The 12,842-nt window shown below is 43.1% G+C and overlaps 1 protein-coding gene across 4 annotated transcripts in view; it reads left to right on the top strand.

Moving 5' to 3' along the window:
- Positions 1 to 1,649: 1,649 nt before the first annotated feature.
- LOC136645505 (cohesin subunit SA-2-like) overlaps positions 1,650 to 12,842 on the top strand; it is a 73,205-nt gene continuing 62,012 nt past the window's right edge. For 2 of the 4 annotated variants that reach the window (XM_066621769.1, XM_066621768.1), the window contains exons 1-7: positions 1,650 to 1,741; positions 5,962 to 6,135; positions 8,631 to 8,715; positions 9,395 to 9,541; positions 9,654 to 9,750; positions 10,356 to 10,432; positions 12,771 to 12,842. In XM_066621769.1, the coding sequence (XP_066477866.1) occupies positions 6,092 to 6,135; positions 8,631 to 8,715; positions 9,395 to 9,541; positions 9,654 to 9,750; positions 10,356 to 10,432; positions 12,771 to 12,842 (522 nt within the window). In that variant the 5' untranslated portion in view covers positions 1,650 to 1,741; positions 5,962 to 6,091. Of the gene's footprint in view, positions 1,742 to 5,961; positions 6,136 to 8,630; positions 8,716 to 9,394; positions 9,542 to 9,653; positions 9,751 to 10,355; positions 10,433 to 12,770 lie in introns of those variants that run through there. The other 2 variants (XM_066621771.1, XM_066621770.1) reach the window with 2 other exon arrangements.

Genomic DNA, 12,842 nt, shown 5'->3' with positions numbered 1-12,842 from the left:
TCTGTATTGTGGGTTGAGAGGGAGGAAGGCTTAGCTGAGAGAGACTTCTGACAACATACATAAGAACATAAGAACAGCCCCACTGGATCAGGCCATAGGTCCATCTAGTCCACCTTCCTGTATCTCACAGCGGCCCACCAAATGCCCCACAGAGCACACCAGATAACAAGAGATCTCATCCTGGTGCCATCCCTTGCACTGTAGTCCAGTACTAAGAATGTAACTGGACTGTTAATGTTACTGGAATGTTAATGTAGTCAAGTACTAAGAACCTTGCACTGTAGTCCAGTACTAAGAATGTTGTCTTGTGTGCTCCCTGAGGCATTTGGTGGGCCATTATGAGATACAGGAAGCAGGACTAGATGGGCCCTTGGCCTGTAGTTCAGTACTAAGAATGTTGTCTTGTGTGCTCCCTGGGGCATTTGGTGGGCCATTATGAGATACAGGAAGCAGGACTAGATGGGCCCTTGGCCTGATCCAGCCGGGCTCTCCTTATGTTCTTAAGGGGGTCAGAGGCTAGTTTGCATCCCCAGTCCCATTTTTCGCATACGAAACACTTCTCAGTTGGGTGCAAAAATCCATCTTCTAAGAGCCCAAACATATGTATGACTACTCAGAAGTAAGTCCCACTCTAGTCAAAGAGGTTTACTTCCAGGAGAGTGTGGATAGGATTGCTGTCTTACAGCCCAAGCCTATGCATGTTTACTCAGAAGTAAGTCCCATTGTGTTCAATGAGACTCACTCCTAGGAAAGTATGGGTAGGATTGTGGCCTTAATTTGCCTTCTCCCTGCAGAAACCCAGCCTTCAACTATAGTACCACCTTGTGCTTCGCTGACTTTGCACACAGAAACACTGCACTGATACAGCACAATCCTATGCATGTCTACTCAAAAGTAATTTCCATTGGGTTCAATGAGGCTTACTCCCAGGAAAGCGTGTGTAGGATTGCAGTCTTAGAGCCCAATCCTATGCAGGTCTGCTCAGAAGTAAGTTCCATTATAGTTAATGGAGCTTACTCCCAGGCAAATCCTTAAAAATAACTGTTCGAACAAAATAAGGCTGCAGTCCTATCCTGACTTGCCTGGGAGTAAGCTCCATTGACTATAATGAGACTTACTTTTGAGCAGACATGCATAGGATTGGGCTCTCAGGCTGCCATCCTATCCACTCTTACCTGGGAGTAAGCTCCATTGAGTATAATGGGGTTTACGTCTGAGTAGACATGCATGGGGTTGGGCTCTGAGTTCTTAAGGGGAAGAACAGTGCATGAACTCCTCTGACTCTCATGTTTTTGGCAGGCAAGAGGCTGCTGCTCAGACGAAGGAACTGCCCAAAGCTTGGAGTTTTCCTACTGATTTCTATGGGTAGTTTTAACTTTCCGGTCTGGAGGGGAAAAAAATTCTACTGTGAGAAGCCGGAAGTTGAAATCCAATTAAAGTCTATGCGATAATGCATCTATGGCCAGAGAAGAAACAGAAAGGGGCGTGGCTTTAAGAACGAGCTCGTGACGTCGTCGCGGCCCCTCGGCTGGTTGTTATTGGTCGGGCGTGCGTACGTGACGCACAGGGGAGGGGGAGATGAAAGGGAGGAGCGGGTGTTTCTCCAGATAGGCCGCATCTGCGAAAGCAGCTGAGGTGGGCGGGGCCTGAGCGCGGCTGTGATTGACGGCTGGAACGAAGCCGCTCCTTTCCTGTCAGAACCGGGCCGGGTTTGGGCCTTGGCAGCCAGCCAACTAGCTGGGTAGGAGGCGCGTGTGGACGCGCGCGGGCAGTGGTGGGGATGGAATGTGGCGCTGCGGGGGTGAGAGAGCGTCGTGCGCTCGCGGTGCTCGGCTCCCCTGGGGCGCCCTTCTGAGGAGGCAGCAGGAGCCCCGTCCCTTTCTCCTGCCCTCCCCACCCTGGCAGTCGGCAGAGCTTCACACTGCGCGCTCCCCGCCTCCTCCCCTCGAAGGGGGGTCTCAGTCAAATATCTCTTTGCCCAGCGTGTAGTTAATCTGTGGAACTCCTTGCCACAAGATGTGGTGCTGGCATCTGGCCTGGGCGTCTTGAAAGGGGGACTTGAACAGACTTCTGGGGGAAAAGTCCAGCACAGGTCACAAGCCTTGATGGGTCTGTGCAAGCTCCTGATTTCAGGCTCCCTCAAATGCCAGGTGCAAGGGAGGGCCCCAGGATGCAGGTCTCCTCTTGTCTTGTGTGCTCCCAGGGGCATCTGGTGGGCCACTGTGGGATGCAGGAGGTTGGACTGGATGGGCCTGTGGCCTGATGGAGCGGTGACAGGTGTACTGGTTGAGTTTCTGCCTCTCCTCCCCCCTTCCAAATGTGGCAATTCTGGCCCATGCAGTGCACCGCACAGGATCCTATGCGTTATGCATTTCTGAGCAAACACTGCTCAGAAATTACAGCACAATCCTATGCATGTCTACTCAGAAAGAAAGTCTCATTTGCTTCAGTGGGAATGACTCCCTGGTAAATGTGTACAGGACTGCAGTCCAAGGCCCACTGTTTTCAGTTTATTCTCAGTAGGTGTGCATAATTTAGATATCTGTTTTGCATTAGAACAGCAACCAGTGCTACAATATCAGTGCTACTGATAAATATCAGCAACCAGTGCTACAATAAATATCAACCAGTGCTACAGGTATCACTGGTGGCACTTGAGGCGGTGTCTGGTGGCACCCAGACACCTACCACTTGGCTGTGAGACCAGCAATGTGACAGGACAAAAGGTGATAAAAGGCTTTACGTTTTGGGCAGAGCTCCAGTGCGTACCTCTTGCATGCTCATAAAAGCCTATCTACCCGAAGCCGCTTACTAGTGTTTGTATTGTCATATCTGGCCTCCCAACCTGGAAGTAAATGGTGATGAAATCATTGCTGGTTACTTCCAGTGGTACTTCCAATAGATGGACCATGCATAGTGGTATGTCAGTGGGTAAACGCTGAGAAACACTGCATTGGAACTTGCTTTATTCGTGTGCCATTTTCCAACACAGTTGCCTGTATAGCACATCAGTTTGAAATGTGTTTCTCCTGCATTTTGATTGCATTTTCATTTGATTTATTATCCTTTGGTTTGGTAAGCATTCTTAAATTGCATGCTTTATGACTTGCAGCTTCAATTTTGTAAGTTATCATAAATCTTTCTGTGGTCAATTGCACATCTCCACTGGTATCTTTTTCTTTGTATTATATGTCATCATAAGTCAAGAAACAATGGTTTAAAGGAAAGTCGGTATAGATAGAATTTCCCAGATAGTTCACCAGTGGGGAAATATTTATATAGTTTTTTCTCTTGATATTTTTCAATAAGAGTATAAGAAAGATGCTGCTGGATCAGACCAAAGATTCATCTAGTCTGGAATCCTGTTTGTCACACTGGCCAGCCAGATGCATCCATGAAGTTCCAAAGCAAGAAATGAAGGCAACAGCCCCTGTCCACTCATGCTTCTCCCCCTTTCAACGAGGATTAAATGTCCTTCTGCCTATGAACATGGTGGCAGAAAAAAAGACCTCCAGGAATTTGTCTAATTCCATTCTAAAGCCATCTAAACTGGTGACAGTCATCATGTGATGGCCAATTCTGTGTTTAATTATGTGTTGTGTGAAAAGGTATTTTATGTTGTTCTGGATCTACTGTCAGCTAACTTCAGTGAGTACCTATGAGCTATAATGTTATGAGAGAGGGTGAAAACCACTATCATTGTCCATTTATTTCAAAAATGCACCCTTTTTGTATTAGGGTTCAATCAAACTCCATTAAAATATACTTATTTAAGTTTTGCCATTGACTTAAATGGGAGCTGGATGATTGCACTCTTACAGTGCAATCTTATGCATGTATATTTAGAAGTCCCATTCTGTTCAATGGGGCTTACTCCCAGGTGTGTGTGGGGTTGCAACCACAGATGGAGCAATCAGATCTGTACAGTGCACAGTATTTCACTGTGTCATGGGTTTATATAATGTCTCTCTGATACTTGCTGTTCTGTTTGCAGTCCTTTTCCTAATAAATGCTTTGATAGAATTTATTTTTTTCCACTGTTGCTGCAAATGGATTGGCATTTTCATTGAACTATCCTCCAGAGTCCCAAGATTTGTTTTCTGGATAATCACTGCCCATTCAGACTCCCATCAATTTATATGTGAAGTTGTGGGGGCTTGTGCATCCCATTGTGCATCACTTGATGTTTACTTACATTTCATCTTTTTGGGTATTGTTGATTTCAGCTATGCTCTGCTATTGTTATTTTGTTTGTTTTTTGGTTTGACTTGGTTTGTATTACTATGGCTTAAGCTATTTCTGCCCGATGTTGCATATATGCAATAGGGATCAATGTATATAACTGTGGGCTGGGCAGAAATGGGTTTTAATCTTCTGCATTGAGTTTCCCACCAGAATTGGAAAGGTGGGATAGAACTACTCTTTGTTCTTTTGTTGCTCATTTTATGAGTCTGGAGATAACTTTTTGAAACTTTTCGCAGACTACTTGGGTTTTCACCCTCTTGAGTAATTTAATATCATCAACATACTTCCAAGAAAAAGTTTGAAAAATTTCTGCAGAGTTTACTTTCAGTATTGAATGTCTTATTTCAGCTTAGTTGAAATGGATTACCATGTGCTTGCATACTAAGGGGCTATGATGAAGAGGATACCTTCTTTGAAATGTGCTGGGACATTTGTAGTCACACTTCCACTGTGCAATCCTATGCATGTCTCTTGAGAAGCAAGTCCCATTGAGTTTAATGGGTGTAAGCGTGTATAGGATTGAAGTCTCGGTAATTGTGCTTTCTAGGCAAATGCTGGAATAGGAGCAAAGAGGAATGTGCTCAAATGTTTTTATTTCTTATATGTATAGTTTGTTTCTGCACTGAAACAATCAAAATACATGCTATCCAGACATTGAATGAAAAAGGCTTACTCAGCATTAAGTCTTCCAACTGCTAGGAAACTCAGTAATTTGATTTCAATTGATTTTGTACCAAGTGTGCTCTCTGAAATTAATATTTTTGTTGTGTTGCTCCTAATGTCTAATTATTACTGGGATCAGATGTGCTGTAAAATGGATTATTTTCAAAGGTGCCATCTCCATGACTGTAATCTGAAACCCTAGCAAACAGTCTAAATGTAATTCATATTTATGTGTTCTTCCACATTTAACATTCACAAAACAAATACTATGTTTGTGTCTGGAAACACTGAGAACTGGTGTGGTGGAGAGGGTACTATGCTTGGACCAGGGAAGGCTAGGTTCAAGTCTCTTGCTGAGATATGAAATTTGTTGGGTGGTCCTGGGCAAATCTTCAGTCGAATATACCTCAAGGTTGCTGGGAGAAAAGGATGGGACTAAATGTAGTCTCAATTTCTTTCCATTCCAAGCACAACATTTAGTCTATCACAGCACCCTTTGTATACATGATCCAGAATGCCTTGAAGGATGCTAGGGATGCAAATGTGAAATTAATTAAGTGAAATGAAATTAAAACCTATTACCTAAATCTAAAACCTATTTTCCCAGATGCTAATTGATAAAGTGATATATTTTAATTGGTATACAGTACATAAATAAGAGTTAAGTTCCTACAGCATATTTCTAGTCACAAAAACACCACCAAACTTCTAAACAAAGACCCAAAATACTTCTAATATTACACACTGAAATAAATGTGAGCTTTCCAGGCCAGAGAAAGCCCATACAGACATGGGGAGAATGGTTAAACTCCACACAGACAGTGGCCCTGGCCAGGAAATGTTCTTTTTCATTCAAAAACTAAAATGAAATGACTTTTAATGAAATGACTTCATGTGAAGACTTTCTGTACAGTGCATGGGGTTCCTATCTTAACTGTAGTGCTCAAATATAATTTGATGTTTTGTTTTGGAGTTGCTGCTCTTAATATATCTTTTGTTTTAACGTCTATAGTTTTACAGTTTGTCTTGTCTGCTTCTTTTTATTTTGTACAGTTTTGCTATTGTTTCTCTGACCAGAGCTAAAGGAAATGAGTTTGAATTTCGGCTGCTTGTATTCTTTTTCATGCTGAAGTGTCTCATCAGGCTAACTTGCTTTCTGTGCTGCTAAGAGGATGTAGTGGAAATGATAGCAGAACCCAATTCCGTTGTCACTCTTCCCAGCCACAAGTAAGATCTTAAAAGTAGTGTGCAAACATTGCCTTGGTATTTTCATTGCATAGTTTGTGTCATATATTTCTTTTTCTTGGAGTGGGTTAATGTCTGTGCTAGGAGAAGCAATGATCTATACAGATTGCACTTTGTTGCCAGTTTTGTGCATAGCTTATAAGGGTGAAGATAGATGCAATAATAGAAGATTGGTCACAGTGAGTTTTTCACCAGTAGTGTGATATTGGCATTGCAATGTCTTCTTGTCAGCTTTCTCAATATGCTGTGCTCAACATATGTACTGGTTCTGTTCAGTATGTCTGTCTGGAAATCGTATCTTGGAATGCAAGTATCTTGAAACAGCCAGCTCTTGCTGGTCCAGTGCTATTGTACCTGAGTGAAAGCACTGCAAAGACAAGACTGGGATAAACATGCATGGAACTCCAAAGGGGTGAGAATTTCAGGAGGAGATAGGTTGGGGAAGGTTTAAGAACTTGTTCCCTTATACTGCGTTACCCTCCCCTTATTCTTTAAAGCAGAAAGAAAAGCTTTGGGCTAACATTGCACATGGCTGCAGTGTAACATGCAATGGCACTGTTACATGTGTAAGGGCACTTCACCAAGGGGCTGCATGACTACTCTGTGCTGCTTACAGTTCTCCTGGAGAAGGAGGCACTCTCTGTAGTGGCTTAATGTCCCTTGTTCCTTCTGCTCAGTGGCACCCCCTTCAAGTGGCACCCCTTCAAGGGGGAGCTTCCATAGGAGAAGGAGTTGGGGGTGTGAAGCCGCCAGTGCCCCCTCCTCTGGGGAGAACCCGGAAGTGATATCACGATGTCACTGCCCTCGGCGCTGGGGTTTCTAGTTACACCTCTGGTTTCAAGCATCAGTCTTCCTTCTCCCCTCATTAGTCATGTGGGCTATCCACCTTTACCCGTTTTCTTATTTGTGTGAGTGTCTTTAAAATAAGTAGCATATGTACTCTTATGCTCATGCACAGGCATCTTTCATGCTGTTAAACTAAAAAACAATGCAAACATTTTTAAAAACAGCTGCAGTATACTTCAGTGACAGGGGTGGGGGTACTGGGAACATCTTGAGTGGGAGCCAACAAGTTCCCTCACAGGCATTTTTCCCTTGGTTCAAATGGAATTGTGCTGAAAACTTGTCGGTTTTTTAAGAACTCACCTTAGGATGGGGAAATGTTATGTTTGTTGTTGAGGTGGATGTGGCTTGGTTATTTTTAGACTCCCACCACAGTTCTTAAAATGTCACATCTGTCTTCACCCTAATTCACAATAGTGCACATACTGTTATTTTCTTGATGCATGGACATCTTCTCTTACATTCTCACATACACATAAAGCAGGCATGTCAGGAAAGGAACCTGTGATCTTTTATGCGCAAAGCATGTGCTGCTCCTAGTTTATGTTTAATTTATCTCAGCAGCCCAAGCATGTATGGAGATACTTCTTAGGTTGCAGTATTGTAAGTAAATTGCTGTGGGAAGAAGCCTAGTGTGAAAATCACTTGAGTAATCACTTGGCATGCATGTAGGTAATTAGGGTAATGCAGGAAATGTACTTTTTCTCTAACAATGCAAGCCTATACAAGTCAGTCTGTGTGCTTGTGTCTGCTAACTTGGAAAAATTGTATAGGAGACAATTAGCGATGGGGAATAAAGCTCTTATTTGCTTACAGGATAAAAAAGTTTTTGTAATTGGGATTTGTAAAACTGGTTAGGAAAAGAAAGTGATCGTATGCTAAATACTGGAAAATCTTTGCTGAGACAACCTCAAAATATAGTTCAAACCAGAGCTCAAAACCTTTATTGCTGCACAAGAAAGATGTTAACAGTTGCCCATTCTTTTTAACAACACGTTTTATGTTTTGATTATGTAGTAGGCAGTTGCAGTTGGGAACAGGAAAGTGTTGGAAGGGACTGCTTAACACTTTTCCCTCCTGCTTGTCTGCTAAAAATTGTCCCCCACCATGCTGCTTTCCTTCTCTTGGGGGAAAAAGATAAGGGGGGGGGGAAAGGAAAGAAGTTCCTTTATGGAAAGTAAACAGGCTGAGTGAATTATTGACAGAAAATTGCTGGGGAGATGGTTAAATAGTTCCTCTCTTCCCAGTACAGTACTCTTTTGGTCCCAATTGCAACCTCTTGTAGTTGCTTTTTATTAAAAAAGAAGTTAGGAGATCATTTACGGGAATTCTGCTTGATGAGTGTCATAATATTTTCACTAGCTGTGACTTTATTCAGACAAGGTAATTTATATGGGATTTGTTCTTTTTTTGAACTGAAGAAATAAAGCGATGAGTTCATTGAATGAAAAAATATCATTCCAACATTCAGTGTTGCCTTTTGGAGGTCTCTGTTTGTTTCACTAGTAGCTTGATTTTCAGAATGTTTTCAGGTCTCTGATTTATGGTCTCTGTTTTGCTAAGTCACACCTTAAATTATATTGTCCAGTTTATTGACATGATCTTCTTGTCTCACGATTTTTTTAATAATACAGAGAAAATGGAATCCATGATGAGACTGTTCCTGAGTCCACTGCACAGAATGGCAGCTGCTTGAGAAATGGAAATGTTAAAACATTTGTAAGTTTCTGTTTCACAATTAAATTAACTGGACAAGAGACAAAGGAGGGAGGTCTGCCTCAAGTGTATTTCTTTTTTGTATATACAGCTTAAGGATATATTAGGGATGTTGTCAGTTTGTCTTGGACAATTTATGTATGTTACAGTGAGAGTTCAAAATTGGTGATGTTGACTCATATGTGAAGGGGGACAATTCCAGGTGAATTTTGTGAATGTGGATAGGAATCCATCGCAATTTTTAGATATGCACAGTTGAATTCTTATTGTCACTGATTGCCAGTCAGTGTTTGCCGTTTGTGTTTTCAGACATTCACAAAACTTTGTCTCATATAGGGGTATCCTGTTCTGGGGTAGGAGTTAGGTCAAGTGGCACACTGATGGCCCCCTGATTCTCCATGTTTTACTTTGAAGTATATGCAGTTGACATTATGAGTTATTGAATGGTTTGTAAGTGCTCTGCTGTACTTTTTGTGTCCTTGACTATTGCCTCTCATAGATAGTTCTAGGTCACAAGCACCTGTCTCTCCACATGTTTCTTCAAGTCCAGTTCCTTTCTTGGTAGGTGTTTATGCACCTAACATATGAGTGAAATAGCATATGAATAACACACAGGGAGGTTTTTTGGTTGCTTGCTTACTATTGCTGTGTCATGAGTTACAGTTTGTCTTTATACCTTTAGAGAGGGAAAAGAAAAATCCGAGAACAATGTGAAAACCGGAGAAGATACTCTTCTAGTAGTAGACGATCAAATCGGCCACAAAATGGAGAAGTTGTTGAAGCAGTTACCTTATTTGAGGTGGTCAGCATGGGCAAAAGAGCTATGCAGGTACATTATACATTCTGGGAAGACTGGGCAGTTAACATGTTAAACTGTGAAAGGTTGGTATTAATGATTTCTGGTTTTTAATTTTGTTTATTTGTTTTGCACCCTGGTTAAGTCTGTGGTAGATGACTGGGTTGAAGCCTATAAAAAAGATCGTGATGTAGCACTTCTGGACCTCATCAATTTCTTCATTCAGTGCTCAGGCTGCCAAGGTAAATCTGTTTCCCGTGAACAGCTTGCTTTACAGTGGGCAAACGTTGTTCTGAGCAGAGCTCATTTATTCAGCAATCCTGTTCAAAATGTGAGTTTTATCTGGATATGTGTGAGTCAGGTGTAGGATTATATGCTCCCCCAAGTTATTCCTAGTTTAGCAAATCACAGTTTAGAGAATAGGAAACAAAGCCCTGCATTCAAGTATTGCTTCTGTATCCTCAGTCTTTCTCTTGTGCTCATGGCTTAACATGTTACTTTCTGACTTAATCAAATCATAGTTTGTCACTGTGTCAGAAATGGCAAACAATGGTTTGAACGATCTGTTCAAGCCAGGATTACAAGTTAAGCTCAAGCTCTAGTGATTAGCCCTGGTTAGGAGGGCTCATTCAAATCATCGTTGCCAGTTTGATGTAATGGCAAACCATGGTTTGTTTCTTGGTTGCATCAATCTGTTAAACTGTGAGGGGAGGAAGAATCGCCATGATTTGAACAAAATGCAGTATTATGTTTGATTGCTGGTTTTAAGTCAGAGTTTTCTGTTTGATGTCATACTGTGTGCAGTTCTGTAATACTTTAATTTTCATTTTCATTGTTGCTTCCATAGGAATGGTTACAGCAGAGATGTTCCAAAGTTTGCAAAGCTGTGATGTGATGCAGAAAATGACAGAGACATTTGATGAAGTAGGTACAATATAGAATTGCCTCTTTTTCTTAAGGAACACTGCTTTGAGCAAGTTGATAAGCTTATTGGAAAGAAATAAATATGGTCTGGTATTTCTTTGAAAGAAAGATTTTAAGATTGGGCTGTCTGTGAATATGAATATCTGAAAAAGCAACCATTGTATTTAAAGCAACAAGGACTTTTTATCTTGCGCAGTCTTTGTCTTGTGCTCAAGGCTTGAAGTGAAACTTCAGTCTCAGTTGCATGTATCCATGTTGTATTGGACTAGAATTAAAAATTGTGATAAAACCGTGGTTGCTGTTATAACAGAGGTCCTGTATTGAGTTTGCTTCCTCTCTCACCATTATATATAAGTGAATCTTACCCATATTCTGGCATGCTTGCCCTGAGCAGTCAATGATGGGTATGTGTGTGTAGAGAGCAAAACACATAATGTGAGGATGATAGGACACGGGTAAGTTTCATCATGAAGCTCAGTGGAACAAACATGGCAGCCCCATGTTTATCATGACATCTAGTTTTCATTTTTGGTCTTTAAGGATTAAAAGCCAAAGCGTGATTAGTTTAATCCAGGGGTGCTCAAAGTTTTTGGCAGGAGGGCCACAACATCTCTCTGACACTGTGTCGGGGGCAGGGAAAAAAATTAATTTACATTTCAAATTTAAATAAATTTACATAAATGAATATATTAGAGACCGAAAATGAATGAATGAATTCCATCCAGTTTATGATCCCATCCACCCTAGTAAGGGGGGGGGATCTTCATGCCAGCTTATGATCCCATTCACCCTAGTAAGGGGGGAGGGGTCTTCATGCCAGCTTATGATCCCATCCACCCTAGTAAGGGGGGAGGGGTCTTCATGCCAGCTTATGATCCCATCCACCCTAGTAAGGCGGGGGGGGGGGGAATCTTCATGCCAGTTTTATGATCCCATCCACCCTAGTAAGGGGGGAGGGAATCTTCATGCCAGTTTTATGATCCCATCCGCCCTAGTAAGGGGGGGATCTTCATGCCAGCTTATGATCCCATTCACCCTAGTAAGGGGGGAGGGGTCTTCATGCCAGCTTATGATCCCATCCACCCTAGTAAGGGGGGAGGGGTCTTCATGCCAGCTTATGATCCCATCCACCCTAGTAAGGCGGGGGGGGGGAATCTTCATGCCAGTTTTATGATCCCATCCACCCTAGTAAGGGGGGAGGGAATCTTCATGCCAGTTTTATGATCCCATCCACCCTAGTAAGGGGGGAGGGAATCTTCATGCCAGTTTTATGATCCCATCCGCCCTAGTAAGGGGGGGATCTTCATGCCAGTTTTATGATCCCATCCGCCCTAGTAAGGGGGGGATCTTCATGCCAGTTTATGATCCCATTCACTCACACACACACACACACACACACACAATTGGAGGGGGGATCTTTCACTATTTCACATACCCGCCTGCTCACCTCGCCCTAGCCCTCCCTCCTTCCCTTGCCTGGGCTGCCTACCTGCCTGCCCATGTGCTGCTGCTGCTGCTGCCTGCCTACCTGCCTGGCTGGCCATCCAACCAGTCCTCCCTCCCTCCGGAGGGAGACATGCTTCGAGCTGGGCTGTGTTCCCCTTCCTCCTGATCTCTCTCTCTCTCCCCCGGCTCAGGTTGCAGGAGGGGAGGAGAGGGGAAGGGAGCTGAGCGAGCAGAGCAGAGCCCAGCCCAGCCCCTGGGCAAGAAAGAAGACTAGCATGCAAGCGCGCAGGGACCTTTATAGTGGGAAGTAATGTGAGATCTGCAAGTCTCACGTTGCTGTCCCACTATAAAAAGCCCTGCAAGCTGGCTGGGCTTGTCTTTTCTTTGCTGCCACTGAGCTCAGCTGCAGCGAGGGAAAGCAAGGCACGGAGCTCACGTGGTGGGCCACCGTGGGCTGGGGCAAGGGCCGAGTGCCCATTGGAGGTGGGGGGACCCCCTGGGGGCCGGATGGGGACCCGTGGTGGGCCGCAAGTGGCCCGCGGGCTGGGGTTTGGGCACCCCTGCTTTAATCCAACGCTTGGTTGGTGTTCTAGTGAGCACAGTGTTTTTGCTTGTGAAGGCTTCCTATTTGCTTTCCTTATTGGAGGCATCTTCATTCATGTGATGGGGATGCATGCAGGGAGTGAACCCATGGTTGAAGGCAGCAAGGAAATCCTTGCTTGCAGCATGTATCATACTTCAGTCACATTAAGTGCTTAGGTTTGGCCGTGTGTGTTTTTATTTATTGATTAAAATGTGTCATTGGTGCTTGTTTAATGAAATTGCTACTGTTGTTATTTATCCTACCTTATAAAATGCTACATTCTATTTTATTTTTGTTTCTATTTTGTAGGAAACTGGGTTGCAGTATAAAAAGTTCATGGCTTATCCTTGGATTTTGACAGTTACTTGGCCGGTAGATATG

This window comes from Tiliqua scincoides, chromosome 3, assembly GCF_035046505.1.
Source record: "Tiliqua scincoides isolate rTilSci1 chromosome 3, rTilSci1.hap2, whole genome shotgun sequence".
Taxonomy (NCBI): Eukaryota; Metazoa; Chordata; class Lepidosauria; order Squamata; family Scincidae; genus Tiliqua; species Tiliqua scincoides.
Note: the sequence above shows the minus strand (reverse complement) of the source record. Positions and strands in the feature narration are given on the sequence as shown.